General features: G+C 46.0%; 2 protein-coding genes and 1 pseudogene across 2 annotated transcripts in view; 2 read left to right on the forward strand and 1 right to left on the reverse strand.

The window, feature by feature from the left end:
* Positions 1-21272, forward strand: part of RPH3AL (rabphilin 3A like (without C2 domains)) — a 174246-nt gene that overhangs the window by 34971 nt on the left and 118003 nt on the right. The gene's annotated exons all lie outside the window — the stretch shown is intronic.
* Positions 1-21272, forward strand: part of VPS53 (VPS53 subunit of GARP complex) — a 51101-nt gene that overhangs the window by 9403 nt on the left and 20426 nt on the right. The window contains exons 5-11 of the mRNA XM_066636258.1: positions 10151-10237; positions 11896-12011; positions 12332-12451; positions 14027-14105; positions 17970-18113; positions 19998-20140; positions 20922-21063. Coding sequence (XP_066492355.1) covers positions 10151-10237; positions 11896-12011; positions 12332-12451; positions 14027-14105; positions 17970-18113; positions 19998-20140; positions 20922-21063 — 831 coding nt within the window. The remainder of the gene's footprint in view (positions 1-10150; positions 10238-11895; positions 12012-12331; positions 12452-14026; positions 14106-17969; positions 18114-19997; positions 20141-20921; positions 21064-21272) is intronic.
* On the reverse strand, positions 20773-20886 carry LOC136659808 (5S ribosomal RNA; annotated as a pseudogene).

A 21272-nucleotide genomic window follows, 5' to 3' on the forward strand; every position in this document is an offset into this window, starting at 1 on the left:
TAGTAATTTGCCTGTGGAAAATAGGAAACTGGTACTTGTTTTCTTTCAGGCAGCTGTTGTGCCACAGACCAATGTCATATGTGGGCTGTCCAGTAAGCTCTTACCTTTCGCCCCTGTGGGCTACTAAGTTTCTCATTGCAAAACTCGATTAAAACTTGTGGTTTTCTGGATAGAGTTTTGATATGCAATTTGAAAGGTAATGCAAATTAGAATAATCCCCATGCAAAATCTATAGTGGAGTGCAGAGCACTTTCTCTCCTGGCCCCCAGCACAGTTACTGTTGCTGTCCTTGTTTCAAAGCATCTGTGTTTTTAAGCCTTGCCCCACATTTGCCTTTAAAGGAGAGCTTTAAATAGACCAGCTCTCTGTGGCTCCCCTGCATTCTGGTGTGTTTCATAATTTGTTGTGTGTGTTGTTTTGTCTTGCATGGCATATGTAGACAATGCTTTTTAAAACACTGCATTGCTAATGACTTCTTTACAAGGAGGAAACAGCGGCGGAACATTCCTCGGCAGGGCGTAACACAACTTTCTTCAGCCGTTCCAGACGTCGGCTATTTCTGATGCCTTGGCAGAGGCCAGGAAAGTGGATTCCGTGGCTGTTGCGGTTGGCTGGCCCTGGTGTTTGCAGAGAGTTAGTTGCTGCAGATGTTCCATCCTCCCTTCCTCCATCCCAGTTCTCAGATCTGGCACAGGGGCATTCTTGAAGCTGTTCTCCCTACAGACGGAAGCTCTGGTGAACTCTGTGCTGTATGCCCCTGACAATCGGAGCAGCTCAGCCAGTGGCAGCCAGGTGCTCTTCTGCATACTCCTGTCCCTTTGTGACAAGGTAACTGAGCCTGCCATTGCCAGAACTTTTACCACCAAATCAGATTCCTTGATGAACGATGGCATAGCTTTCTATGTATGCAGGCATGCCCCCTTATCCACAGGGGGGTTCCATTCTGGAACTTCCGTGGATCTGGGTGAATGCCCATCCCCATGGTCCGGGGGTCACCCGCCCTCTGGATGCGAGGGGAGTTCTACTCCCCTCACCTCCAGAGGGGAGTCTGAGCTCAGCAGAGGCTGAGGACATCCGTCCCTGGCCTCTGCTGGACTCAGACTAAGCTGTATAATTCAAACAATGCAACTTCTGGTTTCACAGAGAAACCAAAAGTGAATTATTAATGCCTTATAAGAGATTGGGAGACCCAGGGGAAGCCCTTCAGGGTCTTCCTGAGCTCACCTCACCTCCGAGGGTGTGTGTGCAGGGTGCACACGCTGGAGGGGGCCTGGACCTAATCCGCTGATAACTGAATCTGAGGATATGGGATCTGTGGACATGAGGACCCCCTGCAATTGCGTCCACCATTGTCATATAGTGATTAGGATCAGAAAAACCTGGGCTTAAGTCCCTGCTTGACCGTGAAGCTCACTGGATGTCTTTGGACCAGTCATCCCCTCTAACCTGACCAACCTGGCATGTAGGGAGGAAGGAAGAACTATGTGAGGTCCTTGGAGGGATAAAAATCATAAATTACTCTTGGGATTCTCAGAGGGTGAGATTGGCTTGAATCTCCAACTGGAAGACCATGTATAAATACTGTGTACATTCAAATGTGCTATTTCCCTTCCCTCCCAAGGCCAGAAGTAGCAGCAGTAGTCTGAGAAAAAAGGAGCAGGCTCAGCCCTTTCTGTTACCATCTTGCACTTCTGCGGCCACTGCACCCTCCTTGAGTAGACCGGGGAGCAGTTCTTTGGAGTCAGTGAGCTGTTGCCTTCCTTTCCCTTTTTGGACAATGCGTACTCTTTTAAAGCATATGCCTGTAGCTCAGGGTGCTTATGTCTGTAGAAAGATGGATGTGTAGAAAAGCAGAAGCTTTTTAAAGTTAAATAACATCTATTAAACAAAAGTTAAGGGTGTGGGGTAGGGGTGACCCAGAGGTAAATGCCAACTGCCATCTTGAAATCTCACTCTATCTGCATCGTGTTGGTTCAGTAATTTAAGGGTTTTTGCTAGTCCGTCCAAACCCACATATTTGGTCATTTGGAGACTTAAAAAAAACTTGGCCTTTCCTGTGTGGTTACCTGGAGGATGATTGTCTTTTGCCAGAGGTGAGTGGCTGCTTACAAGTCTGATACAGAATACACACAGCCCAGCTTTGCTTTGGCTTCCATTGTCTTAAATCTGCTGTGATCTGAGGCATCCATTACAACAGCCCAGGCAGTTTTTTGCTTTTGCATAATAAACAGCTGCCAAGCTACGTTTAAACTGGATTTTTTAATTTAAAAAATAAATCTTCCATCTGGTTAGAAAGGGTAGCAGGGTTCTCTTTCTTCCAAGCCTGAAGAACTCACTAAGTCATTTTAACCTAAAACATGCCTGGGGGTGGTTCGGAATTGATGACCTGCCAGGAAGGAACAGTGTTGTTTAGTTTCTTGGACATTGTTTATTTAAGAAAAGAAAAAAAGTTGGCATTTTTGCAACTGCAAAAAGACTATTTATCTGAACCTCATACTGTGAGGCAAGTATGAGCCTGTATTTCGTACTGGCAGCAAATGATAAATCCTTATGTCCCCTCCCTATCCTCTATTGTCTTTCCTTGTGACAGGAAAGACACTTAAGATTCTGCACCTTTGAGGTATGGACTTTCTTTGTTGCTCTGTGTCAGGTGTCATGTACCTGGATAGCACTTCATAAGTAATAAGTAGTTGTAACTATGGGAAGGGATTGTTCAGTGGAAGAGAACATCTGCTTTGCATCAAGAAAGTCCCAGGTTCAGTCCCTGCAGCATCTACAGGTAGAGCTGGGAAAGGCCCCTGAAGAGCCGCTGCCCATCAGTGCAGACAATACTGAACTGGATGGACCAGACTTCATAAAAGTAATCCCAATATGTTCCTCATAAAGGGAGCCAGCATGGTGTAGTGATGTAGAGTGCTGCGATTGGAACAGGAAGATCTGGGTTTCAGTTCCTGCTCAGCTGTGCCACTCGTGACATGGGGTGACACTCTCACTCTACCCTACCTCACAGGGATGTTGTGAGAATAAAGTGATAGTGGAGGGAAGAAGTCATGAATGCCACTCTCAGCTGCTTGGAGGAAGGGCAAAATAGAAAACTAATAAGTTTATGCTTCTGGATCAGACTAGAGAACCATCTTGTCCAGCATTCCGTTTCCCACAGTGGCCCACCAGCTGCCTCTGGGAAGCCACAGGCAGGAGAGAAAGGGATATTTCTTTCCTACCCTGCAGCTGGTATTCTGAGGCGTGTTTACTGCTGAGCCTGGAGATAGCACAGAGGCATCGTGATACATCTGTGGATTTCCCCAATTTCCTTTTAAGTCTTCCAAGTTAGTAGCCTTTGCCAAATCTTGTGGCAGTGAATTCTACAGGCTAATTATGGTTACAGGAGAAGAATTGGCATCCACCCAAGAGTTATTAAGGAATTGAAGAATGAAGTTGCTGATCTCTTGACTAAAATATGCAACTTTTCCCTCAAAACGGCTACGGTGCCAGAGAATTGGAGGATAGCAAATGTCATGCCGATCTTTAAAAAGGGAAAGGGGGGGACCTGGGAAACTATAGGCCAGTCAGCCTAACATCTATACCGGGTAAGATGGTGGAATGCCTCATCAAAGATAGAATCTCAAAACACATAGATGAACAAGCCTTGCTGAGGGAGAATCAGCATGGCTTCTGTAAGGGTAATTCTTGCCTCACAAACCTTTTAGAATTCTTTGAAAATGTCAACAGGCATGTGGATGAGGGAGAACCCGTGGAAATTATATACAGTGGTGCCTCGCATAACGAAATTAATTCGTTCCGCGAGTCCTTTCGTTATGCGAGTTTTTCGTTTTGCGAAGCGCATTTTCCCATAGGAATGCATTGAAATTTAATTAATGCGTTCCTATGGGCAAGAAAAGTCAGAACAAAGTCAAATTTGGTTTACAAAGTATTTATTAAGTGCTCTTTAAAGGCATACATACTGTACTGAGGATTTCAAAAACGGGGGGGATGCTGAGTGGGGAGCTTGAAGGCTGTAATCCTGTGCACACTTTCCTGGGAGCAAGCACAATGGGACTTACTTACATAAACTGACATGAAGATCCTCCCCTTACTAGGATGAACGGGATCATAAACTGACATGAAGACTCCCCTTACTAGGGTGAACGGGATCATAAACTGACATGAAGATCCTCCCCTTACTAGGGTGGATGGGATCATAAACTGACATGAAGATCTTCCCCTTAAAACAAACCAAAGCAAAACAAAAAAAAATTCGTCTTGCGAAGCACGGGTCATAAAAATTCGTTGTGCGAGTTACCAAACTTCACAAAACGCTTTCGTTCTGCAAGTTTTTCGCTGCGCGGGGCATTCGTTATGTGAGGTACCACTGTATCTAGGCTTTCAGAAGGCGTTCGACACGGTCCCTCACCAAAGGCTACTGAAAAAACTCCACAGTCAGGGAATTTGAGGGCAGGTCCTCTCCTGGATTGAGACCTGGTTGAAGACCAGGAAACAGAGAGTGGGTGTCAATGGGCAATTTTCACAACGTAGAGAGGTGAAAAGCGGTATGCCCCAAGGATCTGACCTGGGACTGGTGCTTTTCAACCTCTTCATAAATGACCTGGAGACAGGGTTGAGCAGTGAGGTGGCTAAGTTTGCAGACGACACCAAACTTTTCCGAGTAGTGAAGACCAGAAGTGATTGTGAGGAGCTCCAGAAGGATCTCTCCAGACTGACAGAATGGGCAGCAAAATGGCAGATGTGTTTCAATGTAAGTAAGTGTAAAGTCATGCACATTGGGGCAAAAAATCAAAACTTCACATGTAGGCTAATGGGTTCTGAGCTGTCTGTGACAGATCAGGAGAGAGATCTTGGGGTGGTGGTGGACAGGTCGATGAAAGTGTCGACCCAATGTGCGGCGGCAGTAAAGAAGGCCAATTCTATGCTTGGGATCATTAGAAAAGGTATTGAGAACAAAACGGCTAATATTATAATGCCGTTGTACAAATCAATGGTAAGGCCACACCTGGAGTATTGTGTCCAGTTCTGGTCGCCACATCTCAAAAAGGATATAGTGGAAATGGAAAAGGTGCAAAAGAGGGCAACTAAGATGATTGCTGGGCTGGGGCACCTTCCTTATGAGGAAAGGCTTTTGGGCCTCTTCAGCCTAGAAAAGAGACGCCTGAGGGGGGACATGATTGAGACATACAAAATTATGCATGGGAAGGGTAAAGTGGATAGAGAGATGCTCTTTACTCTCTTACATAACACCAGAACCAGGGGACATTCACTAAAATGGAGTGTTGGGAGAGTTAGAACAGACAAAAGAGAATATTCCTTTACTCAGCGTGTGGTTGGTCTGTGGAACTCCTTACCACAGGATGTGGTGACGGCATCTGGCCTGGATGCCTTTAAAAGGGGATTGGACAAATTTCTGGAGGAAAAATCCATTATGGGTTACAAGCCATGATGTGTATATGCAACCTCCTGATTTTAGAAATGGGCTATGTCAGATGCAAGGAAGGGCACTAGGATGCAGGTCTCTTGTTATCAGGTGTGCTCCTTGGGGCATTTGGTGGGGCTGCTGTAAGATACAGGAAGCTGGACTATATGGGCCTATGGCCTGATCCAGTGTGGCTGTTCTTATGTTCTTAATTGAATCTGCTGTGTTCAGTGAGCATGTAATGTTAGGGTGCTCCCTAGGGTTTCAAAGGCTTAATGTTGGGCTTAAGTGAGACTTCAGTCTCTGTTGATGCGCCTTAAATTTTTTTCAGACAAGATTTTTTTTTCAGAACGTGTCCTCACGTTCTAGAAAAGTCCAAATGTTCCTCCTAGTTGAGATCAGTCACAGCTTTGCTTTATTATTGATAATGTTTATAACTGACAAAACACTTCAACCCTTGAAGCTATACAGTAATTAGGTGGAACAAAATTTTGCCCTTAAATATTGATACCATCCCAGTCTTGACACCACTCAAGAAGTTGCTAAACTCACCCACTTGCAAGCAAATGGGAGAGTTCCAAGATGTAGCCTGGGGCTTGTGCTGGCTGTTTCAGTTCAGAGTGTAATTTGTCTCTGTGTGAGTGATGGAGAGGTGCTTGTGCTGTTCATTGCAGTGCAGTCAGATTGGACACAGTGGCAGGGCTTCCTTTGGTAGCCTCTGTTCTTTGAATCTCAATACTCACAGAGGTTTGTCCAGCAACCGCCCAGGGAAAAGGCCTTTCCTATCAAAGGGCCTTCTGTGGGTTTTGGAACTTGACCAGTTTGGAGTCTTTGAACATCACAGTTGTGACTGGGCCATTCTGGGTGGAGGAACACTTGAAGGTCACAGTGTGTAAGGGAAGAAGCTGCCTTGGTTTGTTGCGGATGAACTTGTGCAAGGGATGGAAAAACAAGGACTTTGTTTAGGAAGGGGGTTCTCATCACTCTGCTCTTAGGAAACAAATAGGATAGTGCAGTGTGGGCAGACCCAAGTCACTGCTAACTTGCACTGATGGCTGGCAGTCTTTGGTTGTAACCTATTTAAGCTGTAGCAGATTGGAAGAATAGACAGTGAGTCAGTGGGATCTTACATTACAGGACCCCTTTTGCCAGCTTCTTCCCAAACATTCAGTCAGTGGGTGGTCTTAGTTGAGTTGTTCTCTTTCTCCCTCTCCGGGTAGACCCAGTCCCCCTCCCCATGGCTGGAAAAGCTCACACTCTTGATAAATGTGCCTCAGATTTAGTCCCAAGTATCTGGTTCTATGCAGGTCTGGCCCTCAACCTTCAGTCTTTGGGGAATTTTGCTTTCTAACCCCTGTCCTGCCTCCCCCTACCCCCGGGATTCTTAGGACAGATCTGAATTGCATGCAAGTCTGTCTTGCTCTTCTTGGCTTGTTCCCCGAGGACTAAATTCTTGCTTTGTTGTTGGAACCCTTTAAATCTCCATGTTGAAGTGTGTTATGTTTGTAGCTGTGGTGTGGAGATGGATCATGGATTAGTTCATACAATGATCTTGTCTTTTTTGAAGCTATGGGGGCTACTGTTGGGGAAGTGCTGATTGCAAGAGCCACTGATTGTGTCGCCCTTCAGACCACCGTAATTGTTTGCATCGTAGTGACTTCATATATGGCACCCTGCAGGGGCCACAGTGAAGTGTGAACCATCCTTGTCTCTCATTGGGAATTTATCTCTTCCTGCTGTGCAAACCAGTAGGAATTCTTGCTGCTTTTTTCCAGGTTCTGTTTCCAGAAGTCTTTCTGGCTTCCCTTGCGAACTGGATAGGTGAAACGCAGTGAGTGCTGGGAGTTGGTTCTGTTCCCCAACAGAAGTCGTTGCAGGGCTTGGCTCTGGGCTGGGGGCAGACTTTGGATTGACTTCTCTTTGGGGCCTTTCTGAAGCTTCAGAACGCATAATGGCTCTTGTTGGCTGTTCTTGGCTTGAGTAACTGTTGGGAGACACAATGCAGCCGCCATTTTTGGTACTTTATCTGATCACAGTCTGTGATCAGATAAATTGCAAGAGCGGATTCAAGGCCCAGTTAGCTGTGTATGTTTTAAGTTGCCTATCTTTGTAATAGAATGCAAGGCCATTTTTTTCTGTTTCTTTTTGAAAGAGTGTTTAAATGGAATGATGGTTGCTGCCAAGGCTTCTCCCCAGCGTGGGCTGATCAATTCTAAGAAAAGCACAGAAAAGGAACAGCAGTAAATCTGTGGTGGAAGAACTATCTGGTTTGGGAGATTCCTCTTATTTCTGTTGGCAATGGGAAGCTCAGTCAGTTGTTGATACAGGCAGCTACTGTTTCAGCAGATAGCCAGCAGAACTTGAATTCTAGAAGAGTCAGTGAAAGGGGAAGGGGTTTGGAGGTCTGTGTTCAAGTCCCCACAGTCATGAAATTCAGTTGGTTGCCCAGCAGTTCCACTTTATCCCACTCTAGTCAGCCCTCCCCTGGAGTACTCTGTCCAGTTCTGGAAGTTTTTCAGCACATAGACAAACTGAAATGGGTTCGGTGGAGGGCAATGAAGATAGTCACGGATCTGCTCCTTTGAAGAAAGCTTGAAGGAATTGGGTACATAAGAACATAAGAACAGCCCCACTGGATCAGGCCATAGGTCCATCTAGTCCAGCTTCCTATATTTCACAGCGGCCCACCAAAATGCCCCAGGGAGCATACCAGATAACGAGAGACCTCATCCTGGTGCATCCTCATCCTCCCTTGCATCTGGCATTCTGACATAGCCCATTTCTAAAATCAGGATCTCTCCTTACACTTACACCCCAAGATCTCTCCTTACACTTACTGACATTGTGTACAGTTAGTCTGGCGAAGACTGAGTGGGAGGAAGGACAGGATAATGCTCATCAAATGCTTCCAGGGCTGTTGCTCAAAAGAGGCCAAGGACTTGTTTTCTGCTGCCCAAGATTCAGCTGGATCTGCTGGACTTGAGTTGCAGGAGGAAAGATTCCCGTGAACATTGGGCGAAGCTTCTTCATGGTAAAGCAGTTTGACAGTAAAGCTAATTAACTTGGGGGCGGTGAATGGTCTTCAGACAGTGGTTACTTGGTGTGCTCTAGGTCTGAATTCCCCACAACAGGAAGGGGGTTGGACTAGATAGTCCCCCTCTAACTGACAGATTCTGTGATAGGCCAGTGACTCTCAGCTTATCCTCCCATGCAAAGTTGTTGTGGGGCGGGGCGGGGGGGGGGTTGCAGCAACTCCATCTCACCCTGAGCTCCGGTTGCCTTGAGAAGTGCAATTCTCCTCCTTTTGAACCATCTTTATCTGTGCCTCCTGCCAGGAACTGCTTTTCCTGCATTAAACAGCAGAAGGTCTTTTGGCACCCCTACAGTCTAGCAGACTTATTGTAGCAGACATTTTTGTGGGTTGTAGCCCACTTTGTTAGATGCATTGGCTGTTATCCTCCGGCAGATCCCTCTTTAACCCTCTTGTTGACATACACACAGAAGACTCCTTGTTTTTGCAGCAACTTCCTAACAGATGTTTAGGGATGGATGGCAGAACACAAGTAGTTAGTGACTGGCACCCCACGCCCTGTTCTCTGTGCACAGTTCTGTGGGATTTACTGGGAAATTGGTCTCTTAGCTGTCGCCAATCAAGGCTAGGCAGCCCAGACAGAAAACAGTCACCTTGGAGAAGCTTCCCTCCTAGGTTTGCACAGGCCAAAAATCTGAGGGTTCAGTGTTTTAGAAAGTAAACAGTAGTTAACGTGATGGTTTGAGAGGTGAGGCAAGTCTACTCCCTCCTGAGTGATCAGAGACCAGCCTAGTAAAATGGTAAAAATAGAAGAACTTCATGAAAAGGTGAATTTGCTTTGGCATGGGCAAGTTGGGGTATAAATTTCTTTAAATAAGCGTGAAGGGCTAAGGAGTCAAACAAGAAATCTGCTTTGGGTCCCTCTGGGGAGAAAGGCAGGATAAAAATATTGTAAATAAATAAATGAAAGGATAAAGGCAAGGAATGCCAGTAAAGCACTGATCACTTAGGAAAGGGGAAGGTTGCAAAGGATGCTATGGAGTTTAAAAAGCAAGCAGAAAATAAACACAAGCCCTGATGCAACTAACTGGATAGAATTCCTATCCCAGTAGCTATTTCAGGGTTCTGGTCCTCACACACACACCTGCAGCAAGATGAGTGGGTGAACTCCCATGAAGCAGCAGCTCTTCCAACAGTGGACACCCAAGCATTTGTGTGCACATCCTTAAAAAATCGTATTGTTGATGGGGATATAGATCTGCCTCTTTGCCTGGTTTGTGACCATATGGGCAGCCCTACCTACTTTGACCCAGTCAGGTGAGCTTGGATGCCCTGTTGACTGGCGAACGCTGGTCCCAGCGGGTGGGCTGGCTAGGACCTCTTGTTCTTGGAAAGCCAGAGGAGGAGATCCCCAAAACAACCCGTCTGCTGGCCATCTGGGCTTTCTGCAATAGTTTCAGGGAGGCATCCCAGGACAACGAGACACAAGCCTTTTAAGGAGACTGAAACATTTCAGAGGCCTTGGGGAGGACTAAAAAGGAGGAAATTGGGGATTTTCACTCTCCTTATTTATTGTCTAGAATTCAGGGTGTGTGCCAAACCTGGGCTCCTGCTGCGTCACTTAAAAATAAATAAAATAAATTAGTTTTCCTTAGATGGAAATCAAATTCAGGATTTTTCCATCCTTCCTTTAGGCTCTTGAAGAAGCCCAGAAGGCTATTCAGCAGCTCTTTGGTAAGATTAAAGACATCAAGGACAAAGCTGAAAAATCGGAGCAGATGGTGAGTGATGAGTTCAGTGTCTATTCTTAATATTTCTTGAGCAATTCTTTCCCCTCATTTCCCCCATCTGTATGTGGACTTGTAGTGCAGGATTGGCATGCTGCCTGCCCATGGGCTAGATATGGTCCATCCCAGAGCCATTTTATCTGGCCCCTAGCAGTTAAAAAAGAAAAAATAACTCTGGCGGTTGTACTTGCTTCTGCCTGTTTGTAAGGAAAAGAAGCAATTTCTTGCAGCTGTATTTTGCTGCACACCCATCTCATTGGTGGCCTTTTAAGTTCGATATTCATTCCATTGCCACCTTCCAAACTGATGAACTTGCACCATCCAAATACACAAGCTCCCTTCTGTCTGCAACCCTCATGGCTTGGTGTTTCCAGCTTCCATTATCAAGCCATGAAGCAGCTTATGTCAGTGGTGGATGATGAGGGAGCCACAGATTCCGGGTGCCCTTCACCCAGTGCCTCCCTCCAGCCCACCATAGACATGAGCCACATTGATCCGAGTGGAAAGTTGATCATCCACTTCCTTACCTTGCTCCATTTTGTGGTTTTTGCAAACCAGGAGGTGTAGGGCTTCTAGTTGTATTTAAACAAAGGGGTATCCAGTGTCCCCTCTCCTGCTGTCCCTAGAGCCAGATGTGAGAGGGGCTTGGATTGTCTGGAGAACAGCCATGGTCCCTGAGAAGACAGAAGCTGACAGTGCTTGTCTCTCCCCGGCCTTTTCAGACTCTACTTTAGCCCCAACTTACAAACCACTTTTTACTATTTTGCAATCTGCGTTCATCTTTATTAGTCTATTTCTTTGTGTCTGTTTTTCCTTTTGCCTCCATTTTGTGAGCTGTCTTACTTTTTTTCTCCTTGGTCATTATCCTTCCAACTTCCACCCTTGTTTTCCTTAGTTTCATTTTATGCTTATGACCCCCTGCGCTGTCTCATTCTTTGCCTCCTTCTCTTTTTCTCTACTTCCTTACCTGTCATCTTCATTCCCTTAATTAATCCATCTTTCCCCCTCTCCATTGTTTTACTTCTACCCCCCCATGGCTTTTTCCCATCTCTTTATGTTTTCAGTTTTCATTGTTTTCCTCTTTTCTCTTACTCCTTTTAAAAAAAGGGTAACCAAAACATAAGTAAGATACTGCTGCTGAGATTCACCTTTGGTCCTCCAGTCCATCCAGCTGAAGATCCATGTTCTGTACTCCTGCTCTTTCGCTGCTACCATGTCAGGAGCCAAACTTTGGGCTTGGCCTGCTTTTTCATGGACCTTTGAGACAAAGGACAAAGAGCAGTCTTGAATCCAGAAACTCCAGCTCACCCTTCCCAAATTTCTCTCTCCAACTTTTCTTGTTGATTATAGCCAAATGTTACTAATTATCTCCACATCTTGCATAGCATTGAGCTCAGGCTTGCTGCCAAGTTCATGCTTAACAGGGAGCGATGGCCAAATTGAGCTCTCTGAATGTGCTTGTTCAGATGCACGTACTTCCATTAAAATGTGTGCCACGGTCTTTCATGATATGCTTTAGTGTACCCTTATCTTCGGTGTCCACCCAAATTTGGCTCCTAATGAGGTCCATAGCAAACACTGGACCTGTGTGTTTCTCAAAGTCTTTGCCTGTTTGTGACAATCACGTGTTTTCTGTTTTTTACTCTAAACAGGTTAAAGAAATTACACGTGATATCAAGCAGTTGGATCATGCCAAACGCCACCTGACCACCTCCATTACAACACTAAATCATCTCCACATGTTGGCTGGTGGGGTGGATTCATTGGAGTAAGCTATGCACAAGGTGGCATATGTGCCATGGTTCTGTGGGTGGACAGAAAAAGGGCAGAATGTGGTGTTTGAATGAGGAGAAATCAGTGTCCAGAGGATCCCAGCCTGGTGCCTGTTCAGGGCTTAGTGACAGATTACCTAGAAATAGGTTTAAAGGGTGTGAGATGTTTCATTAATAAACAGACCATCTTGGTTTCAGGAGGGCTCTAGGTTGCATTGAAAGGCACGTTCAGATGGGGGGATAATAATATTTACAACTCAGTTTTGCTCTGGAATCTGTGTTGCTAATCTTTCCCCCCTCTTTCCCCCTGCCATAGGGCCATGACTCGGAGGAGGCAGTATGGGGAAGTGGCCAATCTCCTGCAAGGTGTTGTGAATGTGCTGGAGCATTTCAACAAGTACATGGGGATTCCGCAGATCCGGCAACTATCTGAAAGGTAACGTGGCAATGTCTCCCAAGAGCCTTTTGTGGCCTTGAAGGGGAGGGAAGGAAAAAGGATCAAGGAGAAGCTTCAAATGTAAAAAAGGGGCCAATGCAATGGTTCCTATATTGGCCTAATTAAAGCCTGTTTCAGCATATAGAAATATAACACAGTACAGTCCAAGAAGGGCTTACTACTGTGGGGATTGAGGTGCCTGCTACTGGGAGTTCATTCTTGTGACTTACCCCAAGCCTGTATTTGGAAATTATTTGTTGAGAGGGGATGAAAAGCCAAATTAAAACCGTTTTCTCTGGCATGCCAGCTTTCCATGCAATAAGATTGTGATTTATTTTTTTTTTCAAGTCACAAGAATGAACTCCCATCTAAATAGCAGAAACCACCATACTCACAAGTGGCACAGTCCTTCCAGAATTATATTATGCTGTATTTCTGCACAGTGGAACAAGGTGCCATACAAAGAGGACCATTAATTGTCAGCTTGCGGTGTTGTTGTTTTAAATGAACTCTCCTTTTAAGAAACACCCTGGCAAAAGGACCATCAGGTGTGTTTCCTGAAAACTTTGTCTGAGCTCAAATTTGCTGCTGTCATACGCTTAACAGAGTTTCCCGGACTCTTTGTGCATTTTAATTCCCCTTTTGGTTCTTGTCTGGTTTGCTGCTTTAATTTAGAAGCAAAACACCTAGATTTAAAATGGCAAGAGTGGAAGTTGTGGTCCAGCTGCATATATAGTTTGTCTCCATTCTCAGTTCAAGGTATTGATTTGGATTTGTAATCAATTTGAGATCAGGATATTTGAAGGCCTGTCCCTACCAGTATGAATCTACCTGCTGCCTTTGTTTTGTCTTCTGAGGCTTTGCTCCGTTTTCCCCCACCATTAGATGTTTGGTTGGGTGTGACATGGGACAGAGCCTTCCTTGTTGCAGCCCCCAGATTGTAAAACTCTCTTGCTGCAAGAGGTGCAAATAGACATCTGGCCCCCTCACTATTTATCTGTTCCGTGTTTAGCCAAGACTTTTTGTTTCATCAGGCTTTTCAGTTGGATTGATTGTCCCTCTGCTCTTTTTTAAATTTTATTGCTGCTAATTGTGTATCTTGTGTTTATGATTGATGTGTTTTTTAATGTTGTTGTGAGTCGGGGGTCCAAAAGTTGGGATAGAAATTGTTAGGCAAGCCAGGACAGGTAACCAGTTGGATAGGTAAATGTTTCCTCTTCTTCACTGTCACAACAGCCTTTCTGTGTAGGTTGTACAGAGACTGGCCTGAGGTTACCTAATAAGCTTCTTGGCTGAGTATACATTTGAACCTGGGTCTCTCTGATCTTTAACCACTACAATCCACTGGCTCTCTGGTGTGGAACAAAACCAAGACTCCTCGCATATGATTACCTGGACTCTTCTTATTTTAGTTTGCAGTTCTTCTGAATATTTGCTGCTCTGCTAAGTTAGTTCTTTTGTCAGTTTTGGGTTTATCTCATTGGTCATCTTGGACATTTTTGAAACTACCGAGGAAGGAGTATCGAAAGTTTCAACCACATTAAAACACTTAATTCCTTGTTTGTTCTTTGGCAGGGTAAAGGCTGCCCAGAATGAGCTGGGGCAACAGATCCTGGCAGACTTTGAAGAGGCATTTCCTTCCCAAGGCACAAGGGTAAAAATCCTGGATTTTTGTTTCACACACAAGTCTTTGGTGGGGCATTCAGCTGTGGGTCCTTGAATAGGGCAACCAAAATGATCAGGGGACTGGAGCCTTTTCCTTAAGAAAGACTATGACACTTGGGCCTTTTTAGTTTAGAGAAAAGGCAATGGGGGTGTGTGATTGAGGCTTGTAAAAATCATACATGGTGGGAAGAGAAGGTTTTTTTTCTCTCCCATATTAATAGAATTCTGGATCATCAAATGTAACTAATTAACAGGAGATTCAGGACAGATGGGGAAGTACAACTTCACACAGTTCATTGTTAATGTATGGAATACACTGTGAAAAGGAGCATTGATGGCCCCTGGCTAAAATAACTTTAAAAACAGGATTAGACGAATGTATGGAGGAAAAGTCTCACAGTGGCTGTTCGTCATGAAGTTTATATGGAACTTCCAGATTCAGAGGCAGTAGATCTGAATACATTACAAGGGGAGCAGAAGGCCTCTGCCTCCATATCCTGCTTGAGAGCTTCCCAGAGGCATTTGGCTGGCTGCTATGGGAACCAGGATGCTGGATTCGGTGAACCTTTGGATCTGGTCTAAGCAGGACTATTATGACCTTAGGATAGTTGCCATGATTTCAATAGGGATGTGTTAGTGGATCGCTGAAATGGAGAGACAGATCCCTTTTTATTTGGGTCTGTAGATCACAGCGAGCTCCCCCCTCCCCCTTCTTGCTTGTAGGTCTGTAGGTGTTTCAAAGCAGGAGCCTACAGACAACTTTAAATGGGCTGCACCTCCTCAGTGTGCTGGGATTATTGTCAAGAATCAAGCAGCGCTTTCCTCTCCCTAATGCCTGCAATAAATTACTTCCTTTTTCAAGCAAGGCTTCTTTCTCCCTGGAACTAAAACAGACAAATGGGAAGTGGAGCAAGACAAGGCTGTTTTTGTTGCCCCGGGCCATGACCCTGAAACACAGGAGAGTCCCGTAGACTTAGCGGTTTCCTCTCAGGGCCTGGGGTTGGAGGCCTAGAGGCTGCTGCGAATGTGCAAGGGTGTCTTTTTGAGACATGTTGTCAAGTCTGGATTCTTTGTCAGTGTGTGCATGAGCCCCACAGTCAGAAGAGCAAGCCACATCAAAGCAAACTGTGCTGCTTGATCACAGCGGTAGCAGTCCTCCTTTCAGTGCGCGTCGGATCAGCTCTGCAGGAGAGACTGAAGAAAGCTTTGCTTTTTTTCTGGGCTTGTCTGTTTTAAATCTCAGGTTAAGCAGGTTAAATCTCTTTAAATGCTAGAGTTAGGTGGATGATAGCCAGAGAGAGCCCCTTTTTCAAGGTGGTGCCTAATTTCTGGAGTGTTTTCCCATGCTAGTGCCTAGCTTAATTACCTTTTAAGGAGCGGACTATGGCTATGACCTTTTTATGAATATATTAAGCTGCTTTCTACTGAGTCAGATCCTGGATCTTTGTTTCACACACAAGTCTTTGGTGGAGCTGAAGTCACATCATTCATTTTTCTGGCTCAGCCCTGTATGCACATGGGGGTTTCAAACCAAGGTCTTTCCTAACCCTACCTGGAGTTGCTGCCAGGGATTAATCCTGGAATCTTCTGCATAAAAAGCATCCACTGTACCACCAAGCAAAACCTCTATCCTCCTTTATTTGTCCAGGCTTTCAGTGTAGAATGAATCTAGGTCCACAGTATTAGGTCCACCATGATGTTTTTGCTGTCTAGAATGTTTTTGTTGTTGGCTGGTTTGATGCCTGTTTTCAATTAGTGTAAGTCAGGGGTGTCCAAAGTTTTTGGCAGGAGGGCCACATCGTCTCTCTGACACTGTATCAGGGGCCGGGGGAAGGGGAAGAATTAATTTACATTTAAAATTTGAATAAATTTACGTAAGTTTACATAAATGAATACATTAAAGATGAACTTATATGAATGAATTAAGGTCTTGCAATAGCTCAAGGCCTATAAAAGGCCTTGCACAAAGCAAGGCTGGCCTTTCCTTTGCTGCTGCTACTGCATCACAGACGTGAAACAGTCTGAAGGGATGAAACCCTCATCCCACAGCTCACGCGAGAGATCAGTCACCCTCACGCTGGAAGCAGTTGTTTTGGGCCAGTGTGGGCTCCAACAAATCTCCAGAGGGCCAGAGGCTCATTGGAGACTTGGGGCTCCCTGAGGGCCACATTGAGGGGCCTTGAGGGCCGCAAGTGGCCCCAGGGCCGGGGTTTGGGCACCCCTGGTGTAAGTCACCACAAAGCTGGGTATAATAGTCTTCACAAAACAAGTAAGGTTCTCTTCTTCCCCCCCGCTCCCCATTACTGGAGAAGGAACCTGTGGATACCAAAGCCCCCCTCCTTCCCAAAAGGACTTCCATAATTGGGAAGGAAGGTGGTGGGGAGAGTTTTAAAATGGTTGCTATGGGACACTTTCTCATCTGCAGAGTGTGTGTGAATCTGCTTAGACCAGTGATGGCAAACCTTTTAGAGACCGAGTGCCCAAACTGCAACCCAAAACCCATTTATTTATCGCAAAGTGCCAACAGGGCAATTTAACCTGAATACTGAGGTTTTAGTTTAGAAAAAACAACTCATACATTAACATCTTTTACCTACTATTACTTGTAACCCGTAATGAACTTTTCCTCTAGAAATTTGTCCAATCCCTTCTTAAAGGCATCTAGGCAAGTTGTCATCACTGCTTCCTGTGGCAAAGAGTTCCACAGACTAATTGCATGCTGGGTAAAGAAATATTGGCAGGGAGGGGGTGGCTGCAAGACCTTGCCGCTACTCATTTTCTCAAACAATAAAATATATATATTTTAAAAAACCCCACCCACAGAAGTGGGCTTGAAGGCTGCAATCCCAGCCATTCTTTCCTAGGAGTAAGCCTCATTGACTCTAATGGGGCTTACTTCTGAGTAGACACTCACAGGAGCAGGCTCTAAGGCTGCAAGGCCAGCCACCCTTTCCTGGGAGTAAGCCTCATCCACTGTAATGGAGCTTACTTCTGAGTAGACACGCAGGACTTGTCTCTGGCTGCGCTGCTCACCCCCAGCTGCGCCTGTGCTGTGGAGGAAAAGCCTCTCCTGGTGCTGAGTGGGGAGCTGCTCACGGAAAGGCAGGCTGCAAAGGCTGGCAATGGCTGAGGAGGAGGGCAGCTCAGGATTGGCTGGTGGTCAGCCAGTGAAGGGCCCTGAGTCATTCCAACAGAAAAAGCCAGGAGCCTGCTGGATGCTGATTGGCTGAGCCTGCTGGAGAGTTGGGGAAGGGAAAAACAGGGACCTTAAGCCTGCAGATCAGGCAGAATTGAAAAGGGAAACAGGGCAGGTGGGGGCAAGGGAGCGAAGGGAGAGGAGGGCAGTGAGCTCAGGGGGTGGAGGGAAATAGCCTGCCCTCCCCACACACGGAGTCTCGGAGAGAGCCTCTGTTTTCTTTGGAGTGACAGCAGCTTCAGCACCCCTCTCCAGGCTGCCTGGCTCAGCGTGCATGCCCACAGAGATGGCTTGGAGTGCCCTCTCTGGCATGCATGCCATAGGTTTGCCACAACTGGCTTAGACCATATGAGGAGGGGAATAAAGAGAGAGGAGGAGCAGGAGAGATGCTTAAAATGTTCAAAACTGGCTCCCATGTTGAAAGTGAAGATTAAGTATGGATCTTTCGTTTGGAAGAATTTGAGGGGGTTGCAAGTTTGGTTCTATCGCTTTGCATGCTGGTATGTCTCTGGACCCACCTTCAACACAGAAGAGTATTGCAAAGATTTGTGCATTGTCTGTGAAAATCTAGGGTGTGCTGTTTTCAAATGGTAAGCATCAGAAGGTTCTAACTTCTTAACCTTGACTTCCCCTCCTGCCTCTTTCTTTTCATGACAGAGGGCTGGTGGGCCTAGCAATGTACTCCGGGATGCGTGTCTGGTTGCCAATGTCCTGGATCCCAGAATCAAACAGGAGATCATCAAGAAGTTTATTAAACAGCACCTCTCAGAATACCTCGTGCTCTTCCAAGAAAACCAAGATGTATGTTGGGTTCTATCCTTATAAATTTTTTTAAGTGTTGCAGAGCTTAGGTGTTGTCCTTGTTTCCTTGAAGAGGGTAATAAGCTACTCACATCAGCTTCCTGACATGTATGAAAAAGTCCCCAAGGGGAGAAGATGCTTTAGTTATTACTTTGTTGTGGAGTGCTGTCCTGTTCCAGCTGGGCTTTCAGCTAGTGGAACACTAACCCAAGGCTTGGAGGAGAGCAAGATTCAGCAGGTGTCATGCGGCAACAGTAGCAGGTTCTGGGTATGCACACCCAGGATAGATGTGGGCTCTGCAGGACCTGGGAGAGCTCCCATGAAGGGCAGATATTAATCCAACAGCGATGGGAGCCCCCTACCCTCAAGCAAAGTTGCAGGAAATAGAAAGGGTGGTGTTCTAGCTTGGAGCTATCCACTGGTTATACTGAGTAGCATCAGATTGTATCCGCTGCTTTCTTTAGCAAGAAGAGTGGACAGTTTTGGGAGCTGGGTGGACTAATTCATATTCCACACCCTACAAGGTCTGAGCTAGACCTTCTAGGTCCGGAGAAGGAGCCTAGTTGTGAATTACTCTGCAAACAGCATAGTATCCCCTAGCAGCTGTTTCCTTGTGTTTGTGTATCTTTTAGACTGTGAACCCTTTTGTGACAGGGAACCAATTATTTAATGATGTAAGCTGCTTCGTGAACTTTTTTTTGTTGAAAAATAGTATACGCGTATTAATATTTCAGATGCTGTTGGACCTCCCTGGAAGATTATGCTGATTTGGGTGACCTGTCTGGGTGGGTGGGTGGGGGGGTTACAGTTAACCAGCTCACAGTAGGTGTATGGAGACTGGTCTGAGTCTATGCATGTGTGGCACCTGCTCAAGAAAACAGAACTTACATGGCACCTCTAAAAATACAGTTCATGCCTCCGTTGTCAGATCCTAGCATGATTTCATGCCTTCCCTACTCAGTCACGTGAGACAGAATCTTCAGCCAGAGTGATAGTTCCCAGAAGGCAGTCTGGACGGTTAAAGCTAAAGTGGAGAGAGGAACAGGGAGTCGGCCTGGCTGGGCTGGGCAGCTAGGGAAAGGCCTGCAGAGCAAAAGAAAGCAGACTGCAAACATGAAGGGACCAGATGGAGGCTGGAATGTTTGAGCTGCACATGCAGCCTGCTGACAGGAAGGGGAAGCGGGATAGGGACAGGAAAAGACGGAGACCGGTGGGATTAAGGAGGGGGTGGGGTAAACCTACTTGGGCAGAGCCAGCTCATCTGTGAAACCATTTGAGGTGATACCTCGCCCTGGCAGTGGATTGGCAGATCATCTGCCTGCCCACCCCGACCATGCCTTCTCTTCCTATTCTGCGGATTTGAAAAGTAAGAGGGAAATTGAATGAGAGGGAGCAGGAGGAGAAATGGCAGAGTTGGTGGCAGGAAAGGTGGCATCCTGTGTGCCACATTGAGTGTTGGAAGGAATGGGTCCTGCTCTGTACTCAAGCCCAAGGAGGCATATAATTTTTCGAAGAGATGCAGCAGGTCAAGGAACAAGGTTGGAGCCCCTCTCCTAAGAGGGTGCATGGCCTGAATGTATTCTGAATGTTGCCTGCTGCGTGGGAGCTGCCACCACAAGCTTAGTGGAGGAAGTCAGAATTTAGATTTTCTTTCAGTGACCTCTTTGTCAGACCTCAGATCTCATACCTCTAAAATGGGGGTGAAATTTAGACTTCATGGGGAACTGTTAGCCTCTAGTTACAAAATGGCGTTCGGTCAAGTCTTCTGTTAAGATGACCTTTGTTTAACTTGGCATTTTTCAGTTTCTGAAAGGTTTGCAAAGATATCTGTTGGAGTAGGCGCCAATGGGTGCCAATGGTTGTGTTCCTCTTCTTTGCCTCCAGGTTGCCTGGCTGGATAAAATTGACCGGCGCTATGCTTGGATAAAGCGCCAGCTGGTGGACTATGAGGAGAAGTATGGTCGCATGTTCCCTCAAGAATGGTGCATGACGGAACGGATCGCTGTGGACTTCTGCCACATTACGAGGTGGGAGCACTTGCGCGTCCTTGAGAGGCTCTGTTTTTGAGCTTCCTGTGTTTCTGTGATTAGATAAGCATGATTAAGGCTGCATTCCTATATGGGCTTACCCAGGAGTATGCCGCATTAGAGACTCAGAAGTAAGTTCAACTGAGTAAACGTTCATAGGATTGGGCCGTTTCTGAACACACCTTGTGAATTTAAAATGTTTCAGAGGGTTTTTATATTTTTTAAAAATTGTATTCTTTGGAAAGCTGAAATCACCCTACCCCTTGGAGGTAGGGTTTCTTCCTCCTCCTTGCTGTTTCTGGCAAATCCTTGGATGCAGGGGCATGCAGATGCACTCTGACCCCACTATGGATTCTGCTTCCTCCGGCACCTGGGCCAGATCCTGGAACCACGTCTGGTTCACATGCCAAGTGTAAACAGAACCAGCCCTAAATAGAAACAAGAAGTAAGTAGAATTTAGCTGCACACGTAATGCTGAAGTGTAGTAGTAAAGAAAAGAGGGAGAGAAGCTTAGAAATTGGCGCCGTTCAAGTTGGCATTTTTTCTTTCATTGGAATCCATGTGAGATTGACCATTTTGCTTTCAGTCTGAAGCATGGTTGGCAACCTTCAGTCTTGAAAGACTATGGTATAAGCCTACAGCACCCAGTATTCCCAGTCGGTCTCCCATCCAAGTACTAACCAGGCCTGACCCTGCTTAGCTTCCGAGATCAGACGAGATCGGGCATGTGCAGGAAGACTGCATGACATTTTTGTTCCCCCCCCACCTCTTTTCCCCTCAGGACCGAGCTTGCGAAGATCATGCGCACAAGAGCAAAGGAGATTGAAGTGAAGTTGCTTCTCTTTGCCATTCAAAGGACGACCAATTTTGAAGGGCTGCTAGCCAAACGCTTCTCAGGCTGCACTCTCTCTGATGTGGTGGTGGTGAGGATCACTTCTATTCTTGATGCTTAGGGGCTTGGTTCGCAGAGTGTTGATGTTCCCTCATGGCTTGTTGCTTATGTGTTGTCTGTCAGCATTGAAAATGGGTATAACACTCTGAGGCGACAGGAAAGTTTGATGGTGCAGTTCAATCACATATGCATATTGCTAGCAAAGGATGAACATGCATTTGTGACCTGGGCCGGTGTGTT

This window comes from Tiliqua scincoides, chromosome 8, assembly GCF_035046505.1.
Source record: "Tiliqua scincoides isolate rTilSci1 chromosome 8, rTilSci1.hap2, whole genome shotgun sequence".
NCBI lineage: Eukaryota > Metazoa > Chordata > Lepidosauria > Squamata > Scincidae > Tiliqua > Tiliqua scincoides.